Source organism: Bufo bufo, chromosome 11 (genome assembly GCF_905171765.1).
Source record: "Bufo bufo chromosome 11, aBufBuf1.1, whole genome shotgun sequence".
Lineage (NCBI taxonomy): Eukaryota > Metazoa > Chordata > Amphibia > Anura > Bufonidae > Bufo > Bufo bufo.
The window spans coordinates 36847875-36862764 of NC_053399.1; the positions used below are offsets into that span (position 1 = coordinate 36847875).

At 46.0% G+C, this 14890-nt stretch overlaps 1 protein-coding gene across 4 annotated transcripts in view; it reads left to right on the top strand.

The window, feature by feature from the left end:
* Positions 1–7395: 7395 nt before the first annotated feature.
* TMEM62 (transmembrane protein 62) overlaps positions 7396–14890 on the top strand; it is a 57857-nt gene continuing 50362 nt past the window's right edge. For 2 of the 4 annotated variants that reach the window (XR_005774936.1, XM_040412765.1), the window contains exons 1-5: positions 7397–7661; positions 7941–8052; positions 10039–10176; positions 11903–11948; positions 14384–14525. Coding sequence is in view for 2 of the 4 variants with exons in the window: in XM_040412765.1 (XP_040268699.1) it covers positions 7473–7661; positions 7941–8052; positions 10039–10176; positions 11903–11948; positions 14384–14525 (627 nt within the window). In the remaining 2 variants the exon portion in view is untranslated. Of the gene's footprint in view, positions 7662–7940; positions 8053–10038; positions 10177–11902; positions 11949–14383; positions 14526–14890 lie in introns of those variants that run through there. The other 2 variants (XM_040412766.1, XM_040412767.1) reach the window with 2 other exon arrangements.

Consider the following 14890-nt stretch of genomic DNA (forward strand, 5'->3'; position numbering starts at 1 on the left):
AGGAATGCTGCTAGACTCAGGACTCATGAGGACCTTCCTCCCACAAGAGAAAATTCAAACGATCAAGCAAGAATTTACTCTATTCCGCAGCAGATCAAGAATGACAATCAGGTCAATAATGAAGATCTTGGGTCTGATGTCCTCAACTATCCCAGCAGTGAAGTGGGCCCAGGCTCACTCACGAACTCTTCAGTCTTTCATGCTCAGAAGGTGGAACAAGAGCACAGCTTTACTAGAGCTGAAGGTAAAAGTCCCTCAGTATGTAAGAGATTCCTTAAATTGGTGGTTGATCAACAAGAATCTAAACGCAGGCGTCCCGTGGCAACAAACAAATGTAGTCACTATTACTACAGATGCCAGCAAAAACGGCTGGGGAGCCTTTACAGACAGATCCGTAGTACAGGGTGGCTGGCAAGGAGATCTAAATCTAGCCTCTTCCAACCTGAAGGAGTTAACTGCAGTCTGGGAAGCCTTGAAGGCCCTTCACTCGGAAATCTGCGGAAAATAAGTAAGAATACTCTCAGACAATACCACAGCTGTGGCCTATCTGAACAGGCAGGGAGGTACAAGAAGTCCATCCTTAGCGAAGGTCACAAGAGAAGTTTTCCAGTGGGCAGAAAGGAGCATACTGTCAATATCAGCGGTTCACATAAGGGGAGAAGACAACACAGTCGCTGACTTTCTCAGCAGGGATGTCTTAAAGGAAGGGGAATGGTCCTTAAACCCAAAAATATTCCATCAGATAGCACAAAGATGGTTCCTTCCAGAAGTAGATCTGTTCGCCACGCGTCAAAACAGACAAACAGAAAAGTTTGGCTCTCTAGCCTATACAGATCACCCACTCATAGTGGACTCTCTCTCCCACCTGTGGCCAAAAGTAAACTTATATGCCTTCCCTCCCTTTGCGTTACTCCCCAGAGTGCTGCAAAAGGTGCTACAGGAGAACCACAGGCTGATCCTGATTGCACCTTACTGGCCCAAGAGATCGTGGTTCCCTCTCCTAGTGAGGATGTCAGCAGGAGACGTGTGGCTACTACCAGACATCCCGGATCTCCTTCATCAAGGCCCAGTATGGCATCCCAGGACAACGCAACTCCAATTAGCAGCATGGAGACTGAGCGGGAGATATTAAAGGAAAAGGGCCTCTCGGACGCGGTAATTTCCACAATTCTTTATAGCCGCAAAAAGGTGACATCTAAGATTTATGACAGAATCTGGCAGTCCTTACAGGTGGTGATACCAGAGGTCCCCTTGTAATCACTAAGGTCCAAGAGTTTCTCCAGTCAGGACTACAGAAGGGGCTGAGAGTCAGCACTATAAAGGTCCACATATCGGCTTTGAGTGCCTTTCTTGATTTAAAATTGGCAGAGGTAGACCTTGTTAAGAGATTTGTGAGAGGGGCTCGAAGAAAACAACCAATAGTGAGGTCCACTGTCCCCCCTTGGGACTTGAATCTAGTGTTGGCTGCCTTATCAGACAGTCCTTTTGAGCCCTTATCTGAAATATCACTAAAATTACTTACCTTTAAAACGGTTTTCTTAGTAGCTATCACCACGGCTAGAAGGGTGGGGGAAATCCAGGCCTTCTCGTGCAAACCTCCCTACCTATCCATCAAGGATGATCGGATAGTACTTAGACATTCTCCCTCTTTTTTTTGCCTAAGGTGGTCTCTAAGTTCCACTGTCTACAGGAAGTGTCCCTCCCTTTCTTTGGATCCCCATCAGGCAGTCAAGAGCAAAGACTGTTCCATAACCTGGATGTGAGAAGAGCAGTACTTGCCTACCTAAAGACTACGGAAGATCTCAGAAAAACGGACAGACTGTTTATTCAATTTGCAGGTCCAAATAAGGGGAACGCGGCAAGCAAAACATCTGTTAGTCGATGGATCAGATCTGCAATCTTGACTTGTCATGACTTAAAAGAGGTTCCTCCTCCGGCGGGCCTGAAGGCCCACTCAACCTGATCTGTAGCAGCCTCTTGGGCTGAATCAGCGGAGGTTCCGTTAGAACAGATTTGCCAGGCAGCCACCTGGTCGTCACCTTCCACTTTCTTTAGACATTACCAGTTAGACGTGTTAAAGAACAGGGCGTTATCATTTGCTCGCAGGGTATTATCTGCGGTTGTCCCCCCCCTGATATAGGATTCCTCTGTTATTCCTCCTGTCGTGCCGCTGGGGGGGCGTTTGGAAAGATTTTAATTACTTACCGGTAATTGGTTTTTCCTCTAGCCCCCACAGCGGCACGGGGAATTTCCCACCCAGAAGTTATTCAAACTTTTGTTTAAAAAAAAAAAATGTTTTTTTTTGTCATTTCTTGGAAAGTATCCTTGTCTAATTTCAATAAAACATAAAGATTAATATTGTCGCATCCATTCCAGAGTTTCTCGGTTATTTACTGGAGCAGGTAAGGGGAGGGGAGTATTTAAATATCTCCACGTTGTTTCCTGTCCCTGGGGAGGAGGGGTATCCTCCTGTCGTGCCGCTGTGGGGGCTAGAGGAAAAACCAATTACCGGTAAGTAATTGAAATCTTTCTGCACTTTCAGTGTTTTTAGATGCATTTTTGTAGTAAAAACATCAGCTCCCGATGTTCATTGAAAGTCTATGGGAAATATGAAATGCAGAGAAGACGACAACCCAGTTTGCATGCTGGTTGTTTTTGTGTGTCTGGTGTCTTTTTCCCAAAGTAGCAGCCTGTTGAAGCTCCCGGTGTGTTTTTTTTTTTTTTTTTGTTTGTTTTTTTAAATTAATCTCTTAATAGGTGGAAAAAGTCAGAACAATGCCACAAAAGTGCCATGAAAACCTGTGGTATTGAAAAAATAATTAAATCAGTATTTCTATGGCCTTTTATAGTGAACAGAAAATGCCAGATGAAATAGTGACTGACAGAGTGGATGCTGTCAATCACTTGGTAACTCCACCCTCTGGACTCCTAAATGCAGAATGAGCTGAGGTTTTAATGGAAAATAGTTATATAGAATTTTTTCCCTCTTTTCCTTAATGCTCTAGAACAGGGATGCTTAACCTGCGGCCCTCCAGCTGTTGTAAAACTAAAACTCCCATCATGCCCTGCTGTAGGCTGATAGCTGTAGGCCAGGGATGCCCAACCAGTGTCCCTCCAGCTGTTGCAAAACTACAACTCCCAGCATATCCGGACAGCCTACAGCTATCAGCCAACAGGAGGGCATGATGGGAGTTGTAGTTTTACAACAGCTGGAGGGCCGCAGGTTGAGCATCCCTGCTGTAGGCTGTCCGGGCACGCAAGGAGTTGTAGTTTTGCAACAGCTGGAGGGCAAAAGGTTGGGCATCCCTGCTCTGAAACTACAGCTCCCCAAATCCTACTTTCATTTCTATGTGTGTTACAACACATATGTAACAGCCAAGTAAGTGTGCATGCTGGGAGTTGTAGTTTCACAGCAGCTGGAGTGCAGAAGGTTGCTGATCCCTGCTCTAGAATAATGTTCCCCACTCTGTGGCTCTCCAGTTGCTGCAAAACTACTACTCCCATGATGCCCTGACAGCCTGTGTCTGAGGGGCGTGATGGGAGTTGTAGTTTTGCAACAGTTTGAGAACTACATGTTGGAGATCACTACTCTAGATTATATGCTGCCTGTAGAACAGGCCCATGGAGGGAAATTATTAAAGCCGCTCTCCAGTTCAAGAAAAGATGAAAATTACATTAATTTGGGAACAAACAGAATTATCCAAGGGCAAGAGCCCCTACTATCAAATGCACAGTAAGCAGCAGGGTGTCTGAGAATCGGTGCGGCCATCTTGGCAGAAGAGGATCTGAGTGGATCTGCAACTAAAAAAGATGGTCTTCCATTAATTCCTTAGTTAATGTGAAATTTCTTTTTTCTTGAAATGGATGGTCGCATTAATGATGGCTTTTTGAGAGTCAGTCCTAAAGGGGCTTTCATCAACATCCTATAAAATATTCATTTCAGAAGGTAGCTGTAATGTACAGTACAGACCAAAAGTTTGGACACACCTTCTCATTCAAAGAGTTTTCTTTATTTTCATGACTATGAAGGCATCAAAACTATGAATTAACACATGTGGAATTATATACATAACAAACAAGTGTGAAACAACTGAAAATATGTCATATTCTAGGTTCTTCAAAGTAGCCACCTTTTGCTTTGATTACTGCTTTGCACACTCTTGGCAATTTTCTTGATGAGTTTCAAGAGGTAGTCCCCTGAAATGGTTTTCACTTCACAGGTGTGCCCTGTCAGGTTTAATAAGTGGGATTTCTTGCCTTATAAATGGGGTTGGGACCATCAGTTGCGTTGAGGAGAAGTCAGGTGGATACACAGCTGATAGTCCTACTGAATAGACTGTTAGAATTTGTATTATGGCAAGAAAAAAGCAGCTAAGTAAAGAAAAACGAGTGGCCATCATTACTTTAAGAAATGAAGGTCAGTCAGCCGAAAAATTGGGAAAACTTTGAAAGTAAGGGCTATTTGACCATGAAGGAGAGTGATGGGGTGCTGCACCAGATGACCTGGCCTCCACAGTCACCGGACCTGAACCCAATCGAGATGGTTTGGGGTGAGCTGGACCGCAGAGTGAAGGCAAAAGGGCCAACAAGTGCTAAGCATCTCTGGGAACTCCTTCAAGACTGTTGGAAGACCATTTCGGGGGACTACCTCTTGAAGCTCATCAAGAGAATGCCAAGAGTGTGCAAAGCAGTAATCAAAGCAAAAGGTGGCTACTTTGAAGAACCTAGAATATGACATATTTTCAGTTGTTTCACACTTGTTTGTTATATATATAATTCCACATGTGTTAATTCATAGTTTTGATGCCTTCATAGTCATGAAAATAAAGAAAACGCTTTGAATGAGAAGGTGTGTCCAAACTTTTGGTCTGTACTGTATATTGTATCTTTATTGCTCTTATGTCCTGTTCTGGGCTGTGGTCATATGACCATGTCCATGCAGCTCTTTTCTGTGATGTCATGTCCATGGGCCTACGTAACTAGGTGGGAGGAACCACTTTCAGTGCCTTCGGTTTGGAATATCCTCTGCTCCTGAGGATAGGTCATCAGTATAAAAATCTTGGAAAACCCTTCTCACATCACTGTTTAACCCTGTTATGTTTGGCTTACTTGAAGTGTGGGTGCTAAAATACAGTGATGCTCCCATATTGCAGGAAGTATAGCTCATACATCCAATATGTATCTGCATCCATTCATTTCAATGGGTCCGCAAATAAAACGTAAGTTACTCCGTGTGCATTCCGTCTTTCCGTTCTGCAAAAAAATAGAACATGTCCTATTATTGTCCACATTACGGACAAGGATAGGACCGTTCTATTAGGGGCCAGCTGTTCTGTTCTGCAAAATACTTAATGCACACGGACGTCATCCGTATTTTTTGCGGACCGCAAAATACATAGGGTCATGTGCATGAGCCTTTACTCAGCTCAGCAGGTGCTTCATGCGTGCTGTAGGGGAGAGCAGGATGTGCTCCTTTCATAGAGAGAATGTGGCGAGGTGAGCATGAAGTTTTTTTCATTTTATTAAGACTAAGGAGCTTCACGACTGTAAGGGTCATGGCTATTGTGTGGGGGCGCTCTATGTAAGGGGGCATAACTGCTGTAAAGGGCCAGCAAGGAAACAATCCACAGTCTGGAGGCAGTGAACTGGAATAACTAGTCTGGGAGGGATGTGTCTGCTACATTTACATGTCTTCTGTCCCTGTCACCGCACATACATGTCTTCTGTCCCTGTCACCGCACATACATGTCTTCTGTCCCTGTCACCGCACATACATGTCTTCTGTCTCATCTTGTCACCACACATACATGTCTTCTGTCCCTGTCACCGCACATACATGTCTTCTGTCCCTGTCACCGCACATACATGTCTTCTGTCCCTGTCACCGCACATACATGTCTTCTGTCCCTGTCACCGCACATACATGTCTTCTGTCTCATCTTGTCACCGCACATACATGTCTTCTGTCTCATCCCCGTCACAGCACATACATGTCTTCTGTATAATCCCTGTCACCGCACATACATGTCTTCTGTATAATCCCCGTCACAGCACATACATGTCTTCTGTATAATCCCTGTCACAGCACATACATGTCTTCTGTCTCTTCCCTGTCACCGCACATACATGTCTTCTGTCTCATCTTGTCACCGCACATACATGTCTTCTGTCTCATCTTGTCACCGCACATACATGTCTTCTGTCTCATCCCTGTCACAGCACATACATGTCTTCTGTCTCATCCCTGTCACAGCACATACATGTCTTCTGTCTCATCCCTGTCACAGCACATACATGTCTTCTGTCTCATCCCTGTCACAGCACATACATGTCTTCTGTCTCATCCCTGTCACAGCACATACATGTCTTCTGTCTCATCCCTGTCACAGCACATACATGTCTTCTGTCTCATCCCTGTCACAGCACATACATGTCTTCTGTATAATCCCTGTCACCGCACATACATGTCTTCTGTCTCATCCCTGTCACAGCACATACATGTCTTCTGTATAATCCCTGTCACAGCACATACATGTCTTCTGTCTCATCCCTGTCACCGCACATACATGTCCTCTGTATAATCCCTGTCACCGCACATACATGTCTTCTGTCTCTTCCCTGTCACCGCACATACATGTCTTCTGACTCATCCCGTCACCGCACATACATGTCTTCTGTCTCATCCCTGTCACAGCACATACATGTCTTCTGTATAATCCCTGTCACCGCACATACATGTCTTCTGTCTCTTCCCTGTCACCGCACATACATGTCTTCTGTCTCTTCCCTGTCACCGCACATACATGTCTTCTGTCTCATCCCGTCACCGCACATACATGTCTTCTGTTTTATCCCTGTCCCCGCACATACATGTCTTCTGTCTCATCCCCGTCACCATGCACATACATGTCTTCTGTCAGTCACCATGCACATACATGTCTTCTGTCAGTCACCATGCACATACATGTCTTCTGTCAGTCACCATGCACATACATGTCTTCTGTCAGTCACCATGCACATACATGTCTTCTGTCAGTCACCATGCACATACATGTCTTGAGCATATCCCCTCATGCCCTAGAGCGGCTGTTAGCCTGTACAGGACACTGACTAGCTGGTTAAGCAGTTTATCAATGTTTCTAGTAAATTCCGCTGGAGGCAGGTGTGGGACTACAAGTCTCAGCATGTCCACATTACACTGCGGCAGGGAGCTGCTGATAATGTATGAGAAAACCTATGGTCCTCCCAGAGCATTCATCATCATCGATATGAGGGACAGATGAGACTGACACGTCTGGTCTTCAACCTCCTCTATGGTGCACGTGCTGAACGCGGCCTATGGTCCTCCAATAGTGGTTTGATGCTTTGACAAGACGTGTACGTCTGGACTGCGGTCTGCTCTATGGTCACGTTGACAGGGCAGTAGTGATGATTGCGGAAGCGAAAACTGCCCGGAGTAGGGCGGGGCCAGCATGTTGGCTCCTGGCTGCCAGGTCAGGATGCTGAAGGTGGCCAGTGGACTGTTTGTGGCGCTGCTCCTGGCGCTCATGTTGGGCAAGTACAGCAGCACAGGACGCAGGGCTCAGCTACGGGCCAGACATGTGACAGAAGACGGTCCGGTACCCGGGAAGGAGCTCTTCAACATCTTCTGGGCTGTGCAGGTATCTCTATAGACTGGTTATGATGATGTGGAGACACCTGTGAGATGTGAGCTGCTGCTCTCTGGTATCAGCAGTTTCTGAGGATTGACTGACTATAGTGCTCTGATCCCGAGTAACTAGAAGGGGTAGGGGGGTGACACTCATTTATTAGAGTAGAGGGGGGCTACAGAGAGTGCCTCTTGTACTGGGGGCACAGTATCTTATAGAAAATGACATCTGTGACACTTGAAGACTGTGTTTGCAGTTACTAGCATTTCCTCTCTCTTTCCAATGTTACAGGTGACCGATATTCATGTCAGTAAATTTTTGGATCCTATCCGGGTATCAGAATTTGAATCCTTTTGCACGGAGAGCCTTTCTGTCATTGGGCCAGCGCTTGTTCTGGTGACCGGTAAGAGAACATTGTATTATATACAGCCGCCCCTCAGGGTATAATATTAAAGGGGTTATCCGGGAAATAATTTTGATGACCTGTCCACAGAATTAGGGGTCCTGCACAAGAATGTATTTTTTGTCCTTGTCTGTTCCGTTTTTTTTTTGGCGGCCCGTATGCGGAACCATTCCTTTCATTGTTACAATGGATTCGCCCCCCCAAAAAACCGGCTGTGTGCAAGTGGCCTTACTCTTAACCGACTCTATACCTGTTATGGCTAAACTCTGGCACTAGAGCTGTGGTAAAACTACGAGTCCCACGAAGTACACTTGCTTGGCTGTTCTCAGAACTCCATAGAAATTAATGGAGCATGCTGGGAGTTGTAGTCTCGCCACAGCTCCTTTACTTTGGCCTAATTTGACACCAGAATTGTGGTGTAGTTTAGTATATAATATCACCTCTGAGACCAGGACCCTTTTCTGTTAATCCTCAGTGGATTTTTCTGCATGCACCAAATTTCTCCAAATTTTGCTGTGATTTCCGACAATATCTAGGTGCCAGGGGCGTAGCTATAGGGGGTGCAGAGATAGCAGTCGCTACCGGGCCTAGGAGCCTGAGGGGGCCCAAAGACCAATATAAGAAGACACCAATATTATAGAAAGTGCATGCTGGTCAAGTTACACCTCTGGCTCAAGGGGGTGCAGTTTCAAGTTTTGCCTCGGGCAGCACGAAGGCTATGCGCTTCCTGCCCCTGGCCACAAAGCACTGAGGGAAGCGGGGCCCCCAAGCTGAACTCTTGCACAAGGGCCCATGAGCCTTTAGCTACGCCCCTGCTAGGTGCACTCATATTAGTAAATGTCAGCAACAGTTCTAAGGAAAGATGCTTCAGAAGCGGAACACAGGACGTCAGGAGGGGTGACGGGTCCTCTGTAAAGTGCATCTGTCCCCATTATCCACTGTACTGAAGCATAGGCCTATGCCCCCGGAGCATGCTTCACTTCCTTAGCGCAAGAGAGTGATTGTTGCACTCGCCACGACCCACCCTACCATGTAGTGCACCTGGTTTAAGGGGGTTGATCAGGATGACGGGTCCTCTTTAAGAGTCTTTTTACACAGATGATCATTGCCCCATTTAAGCATGCCGCCAAGCATCTGACAAACCTTTTATGCGGCATTTAAAAAAAAAATCAGTTGTTGTCCGCGCATTGCCCTGTGTGAACAGGGATGTGCTGCTGACAATGGTGGCGCTGTCTCGCAGAGTACTGACTGCTGCAGGTACAGTATATGGAGCTATACAAGTGCTCATGGACATGCTATCCTTCTCCTGCATGGTCCTCTCAGGCACCTGCATGGTCCTCTCAGGCTCCTGCATGGTCCTCTCAGGCTCCTGCATGGTCCTCTCAGGCTCCTGCATGGTCCTCTCAGGCTCCTGCATGGTCCTCTCAGGCTCCTGCATGGTCCTCTCAGGCTCCTGCATGGTCCTCTCAGGCTCCTGCATGGTCCTCTCAGGCTCCTGCATGGTCCTCTCAGGCTCCTGGCCCTGCCTCTCAAAAAGGAGTGCAGAGTGCAGAGAGTGACTTGAGCCCCGCCCTCGGTGCACTTAGCTGCTCATTTGCATATGGCTTAAAAGCCCTAGAAGACGTTGGGCCTGGTTGAACAGTAAGTTTACTGGTGACAGACTCCCTTTACCAGACCACAGGGGAAATGAAAACAGATGCTAGAATATAAAAAATACAAAAAAATAATACTATAATAGTATAGTAGTAATATTCAAAAATATAATGAAAAACAGATAACCAAATTTTGGGTATGCTGAAAATCTGAAATGTGTGAGAATTGCAAAACGACTTATTCTTCATGTGCTCCTTGTGGCATAAGAACATAAAGAAGGAATGATCACCTGAGGGTCCACGAACTGGAACCCCTGTAAGATGTCCTGCTGCATGTTCTCCCAGGGAGTGTCACCGGAAGCTACGAGTCTCCCACATTATCGTTTTATTGCAGGCGATCTCACAGATGGCAAAACCAAGGACAAGCTGGGCTCAGACCAGTTTGAGGCCGAGTGGAAGATTTACCAGTCTGTGCTGAAAAAGTCGCGGATATTGGAAAAAACAACCTGGATAGATATTCGCGGAAACCACGGTAAGAGATCAGGACTGCTGCTGGGACTGGGTGTCTGGTTTCTTGCTACAGAGCAGCAATCCGTTTCCCCAAGAACTACTTAAAAAACTATCTGTGATCTACAGTCAGCAATTAAGGGGTCTGTTCTGTACTCTACCCAAGTGCAGTAACTGAGCGCTTCTCCCCCAATATTCGCTGTGGCTCGCTGATATTTTTACAAGTACACTGACCAGTTTTCTGTCGCAGAGGAACTGACCACAAATCTTTGTCTGTGCCAAGATTAAAATTTCAGAAGCGGACACTGGGTGACTCGCCTACCGTATTACCACCTATTTTAGTTGCCTTAAATGAATTCCTTCATGATTTTCAGAAAGCTTCCATTTCCAGTAATTACTAATGGTTAATGGAAAAAGCTACCAGTGGATCTCAGATCTCCCTCTCTGCTGAATCTATCTATCTATTAGGCCTCTTGCACACGACCGTGTGCTAGCCGTGCCCATGCTGCGGACCGCACACATTGCGGTCTGCAATGCACGGTCACCGACCATGAGGCACCCGCATCCGGATTTCAGACCCATTCACTTGAATTGGGTCTGCAATCCATCCGTTCCGCAAAAAGATAGAGCAAGTTCTATTTTTTTTGCGGAACGGAAGCACGAAACGGCTTCCGTCCCGCACCGCATCTCCGGATTTGCGGACCACAGCGGGGCAACGGTTGTGTGCAAGAGGCGTTAGAGAGAGGGAGATGCAGAACCTGCCAGTACAGGGCAGGCAGCATGTTTCTCTTGGTTGCCCGCTCCCATCATTGCCCTGCACCAGCCTGTGCTGACATCCATTACCCGTCACCAGCTGAGACCATGGGGAAAGCTATGGCAGCAAGATGACATTATAAATGAGAGGTGAGGCCACACAACATGGCCGTTGTGCGGATCAGGCTCTGTGGCCATTAACAAGAACAAGCAGCCAATTTGTAGTGAGTTCAGAGAATATCACCATATGTTGCATGGCCACGCAGCTCAAGACACACAGCAGTACCTGAAGGAAACACAGGGAGAATGGACAAACTCCATGTAGATGTTGGATTTGAAGCCAGGACCCCAGCCACCATACAGACCCCTAACCAGACCTCAAACTGATGCCACCCTGCCGATCAGCTGTTTAAGGAAGCCGCAGCACTCGCTGGAGCTCCAGTGAACATTGCGGCCTCCTTGCAGCTTTCCAAGCACAGCGCCGTCCATTTGATAGTGGCCGTGCTTGGTATTGCAGCTCAGCCCCGTTTACTTGAATGAAGCTGAGCTGCGTTTAGGCCACGTGACCGGTGTATGGTGACATCTAGGAAGAGGCCTAAGCGGTCCCCAGAGCACCACGTCCTCTTTGTACAGCTGATCGGCGGAGATGCCGGGAGTTGGACCCCCACCGATCTGATGATGATGACCTATCCTGAGGATAGGCCGTCAGTTTCAAGAGAATCCCTTTAATAGGCAGTGCTTTAAGCCCCAAACTCTTTCACAGAGCTGTGTAGTCTCCCAAATCTCCACTACAAAGAGTCACTTTACAGAACTACCTTACATTTGGAAATCAGTGGCCTCTCAGGCTCTCCATTCTCCATTGATGGTGACATCTCGCATGTCAGATGTCCCCCCTTGAGGATGCCTGGTATATATATGTGACTTTTGTAGTAAATGGAGAGTCCTGTAGCCAACCATCCTATTATATCTGTGCATTTTATTTTGCTTTTTTTTTTTAGATTCATTTAACATTGCAGACCTGAGCAGCAGCAATAACTACTACAGGTAGAGAACATGAAGTTATCATTGGGGTATGTGGGACGTGGTATGTTAGAAGCTTCTTTAAATGGAATCCGTCTCATAATGATGCCTAAAAGGTTTTTATATACGTTTTCCCTTTATTTCACATAAATTCTTACACATTTGCATAATGTTCATGTTTGCTCCTGCCAGTCCTCACAGCAGCGCATATTGTAGAAATCGGAATCCGTGCGCCGCATATATGGCTCCAGTGTATGGATTCTGCCCAGGAGCCTGTACTGCTAGTAAAACAATCAAATCAATAAGCAAAATATGTTATAAAATTAGTTTTTGGGTATTTGTAATAGTTTAATTTAAAAAAAATCAGTTGAAGTTGAAAATTGAGGTTTTAGGTATAATTTAAAGGGGTTGTTCACCCGTGGGGTCTCTGTCAGATCCCCCCTTCCCCCAGCGCGGAGGGAATCCTACTTATCCGCGTCTGAGTTCCCACTCCTTCGCGGGCTGCTGGAGCTCTCGCGTCTCCCCATGTCGACATCCAGTTTGACGCTGGTCACGTGGCTCCTGCAGCGGCGACATGTCTTCCATGCGTCTTGTCACATGATGCAGACAAGTCCTCGCTGCTGCAGCAGCCACCTGACCCACGTCAAACCGGATATTTACGTGTGGAGACCTGAAAGCTGCAATGACCCCAGGTCACGCGAAGGACCTGGCACCCAGGGGCGGCGATCAGGCAAGTATGATTCCCTCTATGGGTCCAGCCAGGCTGGGGGGGGCATCTACCTGAACAAGCCCCCCAGCGGTGAACAAGCCCTTTAACTTGATCTTTAGCCAAAGAAAAGTAGAGCAAACTTTGTCCTTCCTGGAGTTCAAAGTTCAGACATTCATTTGTGTTTGTTTTCTCTGCTGCCTGTATGTTAGCACACACGTGTGTTCACCTACAGGTAGGTATGTAGCTGGGGCCCTGCCTGCATAGAACTGGTGTACTTTCCACAAGCAGGCTGATACTAGTTTTGAAGGACATTCCTTCTTCTGTGTCCTCCTCTGATAGACTGACATGAATTACCCCCTCTCTATATAAAGGAAGCTTCTCACAGGGGTTGGGTGACACTGGACATGTATTTCCTATCCTCAATATCCTCAGTGAATGTCTGATCCCTGAGACCCCCGCCGATCACTGGTGTGGAGGAGTTTGAATGTGGCGAGAGTCGAGCATGTGTCCTGCCGCACCATTCATGGTCTATGTGGCCGAGCTATCCTGTGGGCAGGGGATAAATGCCCATTGGGGCACAGCCCCTTTAAGCAGCTGCAGTATGTAGTATGAAATATGTGCTGCAGCAGCTGGGTCTATGCATACTATGTCTCAGCTGCTGCAGAACATCATAATGATGAGATTTCATATCATACTTGCTCTTACTTTTTAAAAAGAGGTTCTGCAGCAGCTAAACTATGTATCCCTGCTAGGATATGAAGAATATTAGACATCAAATTGGAGTTTTGTGACCTGTATAAATGTAGTTGGCTGTGGCCTTGTGCTTTTATATGGTTGGGGAACTCCTCGTTGAGTATGGATGTTCTTATAATTTACACTAGGGGGCGTACGTTATCTCCTATATTACTAGCTGCCATAACCTTCATGTAGCTCTGCCATACTCAGTCATTTTTTTCCCTGTATTTTTACTCAATTTGGGCTAAAAAAAATAAATATATTTTTCAATTGGTCTTTATTAAAAAATTTCTGCAGCTTTACCTGTGCAGCTTTCTGTTTCTGTGTATTAGCAGACCAGCAGGCTGTCTCCTTCACAGTGAATCCTATCAGGGAGCTGCTCTGACGGCTCAGACTGTAGCTCTCCTCTCTGGACTCCTGACAGCTCATAAACACTCATTAGAGCTAAATCCTTACCCTTTTTGATAAGGGTAAAATAATATGGGTTAAATGAGTGTTTAGGAGCTGTCAGGAGTTCAGAGATAAGAGTTACACATGGAGCCGCTGCGGCTAACGGAGTCATTGTGAAATATAGCGCAAGCCAGTCTGCAGGTACACCGAAGCTGAAAGCTGTAGAGCAAAAAATGTTGAAAAGTTGTAATAAACACCAATTGAATAAATGATTTTTATCCCAAAATGAATATAATTCAGGGCATAAAAATGGCCCCCAATGGTGTCCATAGCCTTGATCTGATCTGTGCCATTGTTCAGACATTTTTATCATGTTATCATTATGAAAAACTCTCTTTTTTCACATGTTTTATGCCGAAATGGTCACTACCCCAGACCATGTATTCTTCAGTGACACCACCAGGTCTACACATTCAGACCACTGCTTAGCAAATGACATACAGCAAAGATTATTCAGACTCCCTGATGATAAATTACAACGGAAAACTGAATTTCTACATTAAAATTTCAAATTACATTTAGGAAAAATAATTTGTAATGCATGGAAATCATTTTTCTTCTCTAGGAAATATTCTGGATGGCAAAAAGAAGGCTCCTTCCACTTTGTCCATCACACCCCATTTGGAAATTATTCTTTTATTTGTGTTGATGCAACCCTCACCCCAGGACCCAAGAGACCTTACAACTTCTTTGGGATAATTAATCAGGTAGAACAATATGTATTAAAGGGGTTGTGCAGTTTAGAGAACCCAGTTTCATATAACCCATCAGGAACGTGTGAGGAAATCCTCTGTTGCAGTCTGCAATGAAGGTCCAGACGGGTGTTACCAGTTGGGGGCGTGTCCCTGCACAGTCTGACAGTATCCCATCAGTGCTGCCAGTGTCAGACTGTGCAGGGACACGCCCCCAACTGGTAACACCCATCTAGACCTTTATTGCAGTTTGCTCATAATTAATTCATAAACTTCTGGTAGGAATAATAAAGTAATGGCAGAACATAGTAATTGTTATTACATGGGGCATGCAAGTAGTTACTAAACTAGGAGTGAGCCACAGCACTGTCAGTAATGCT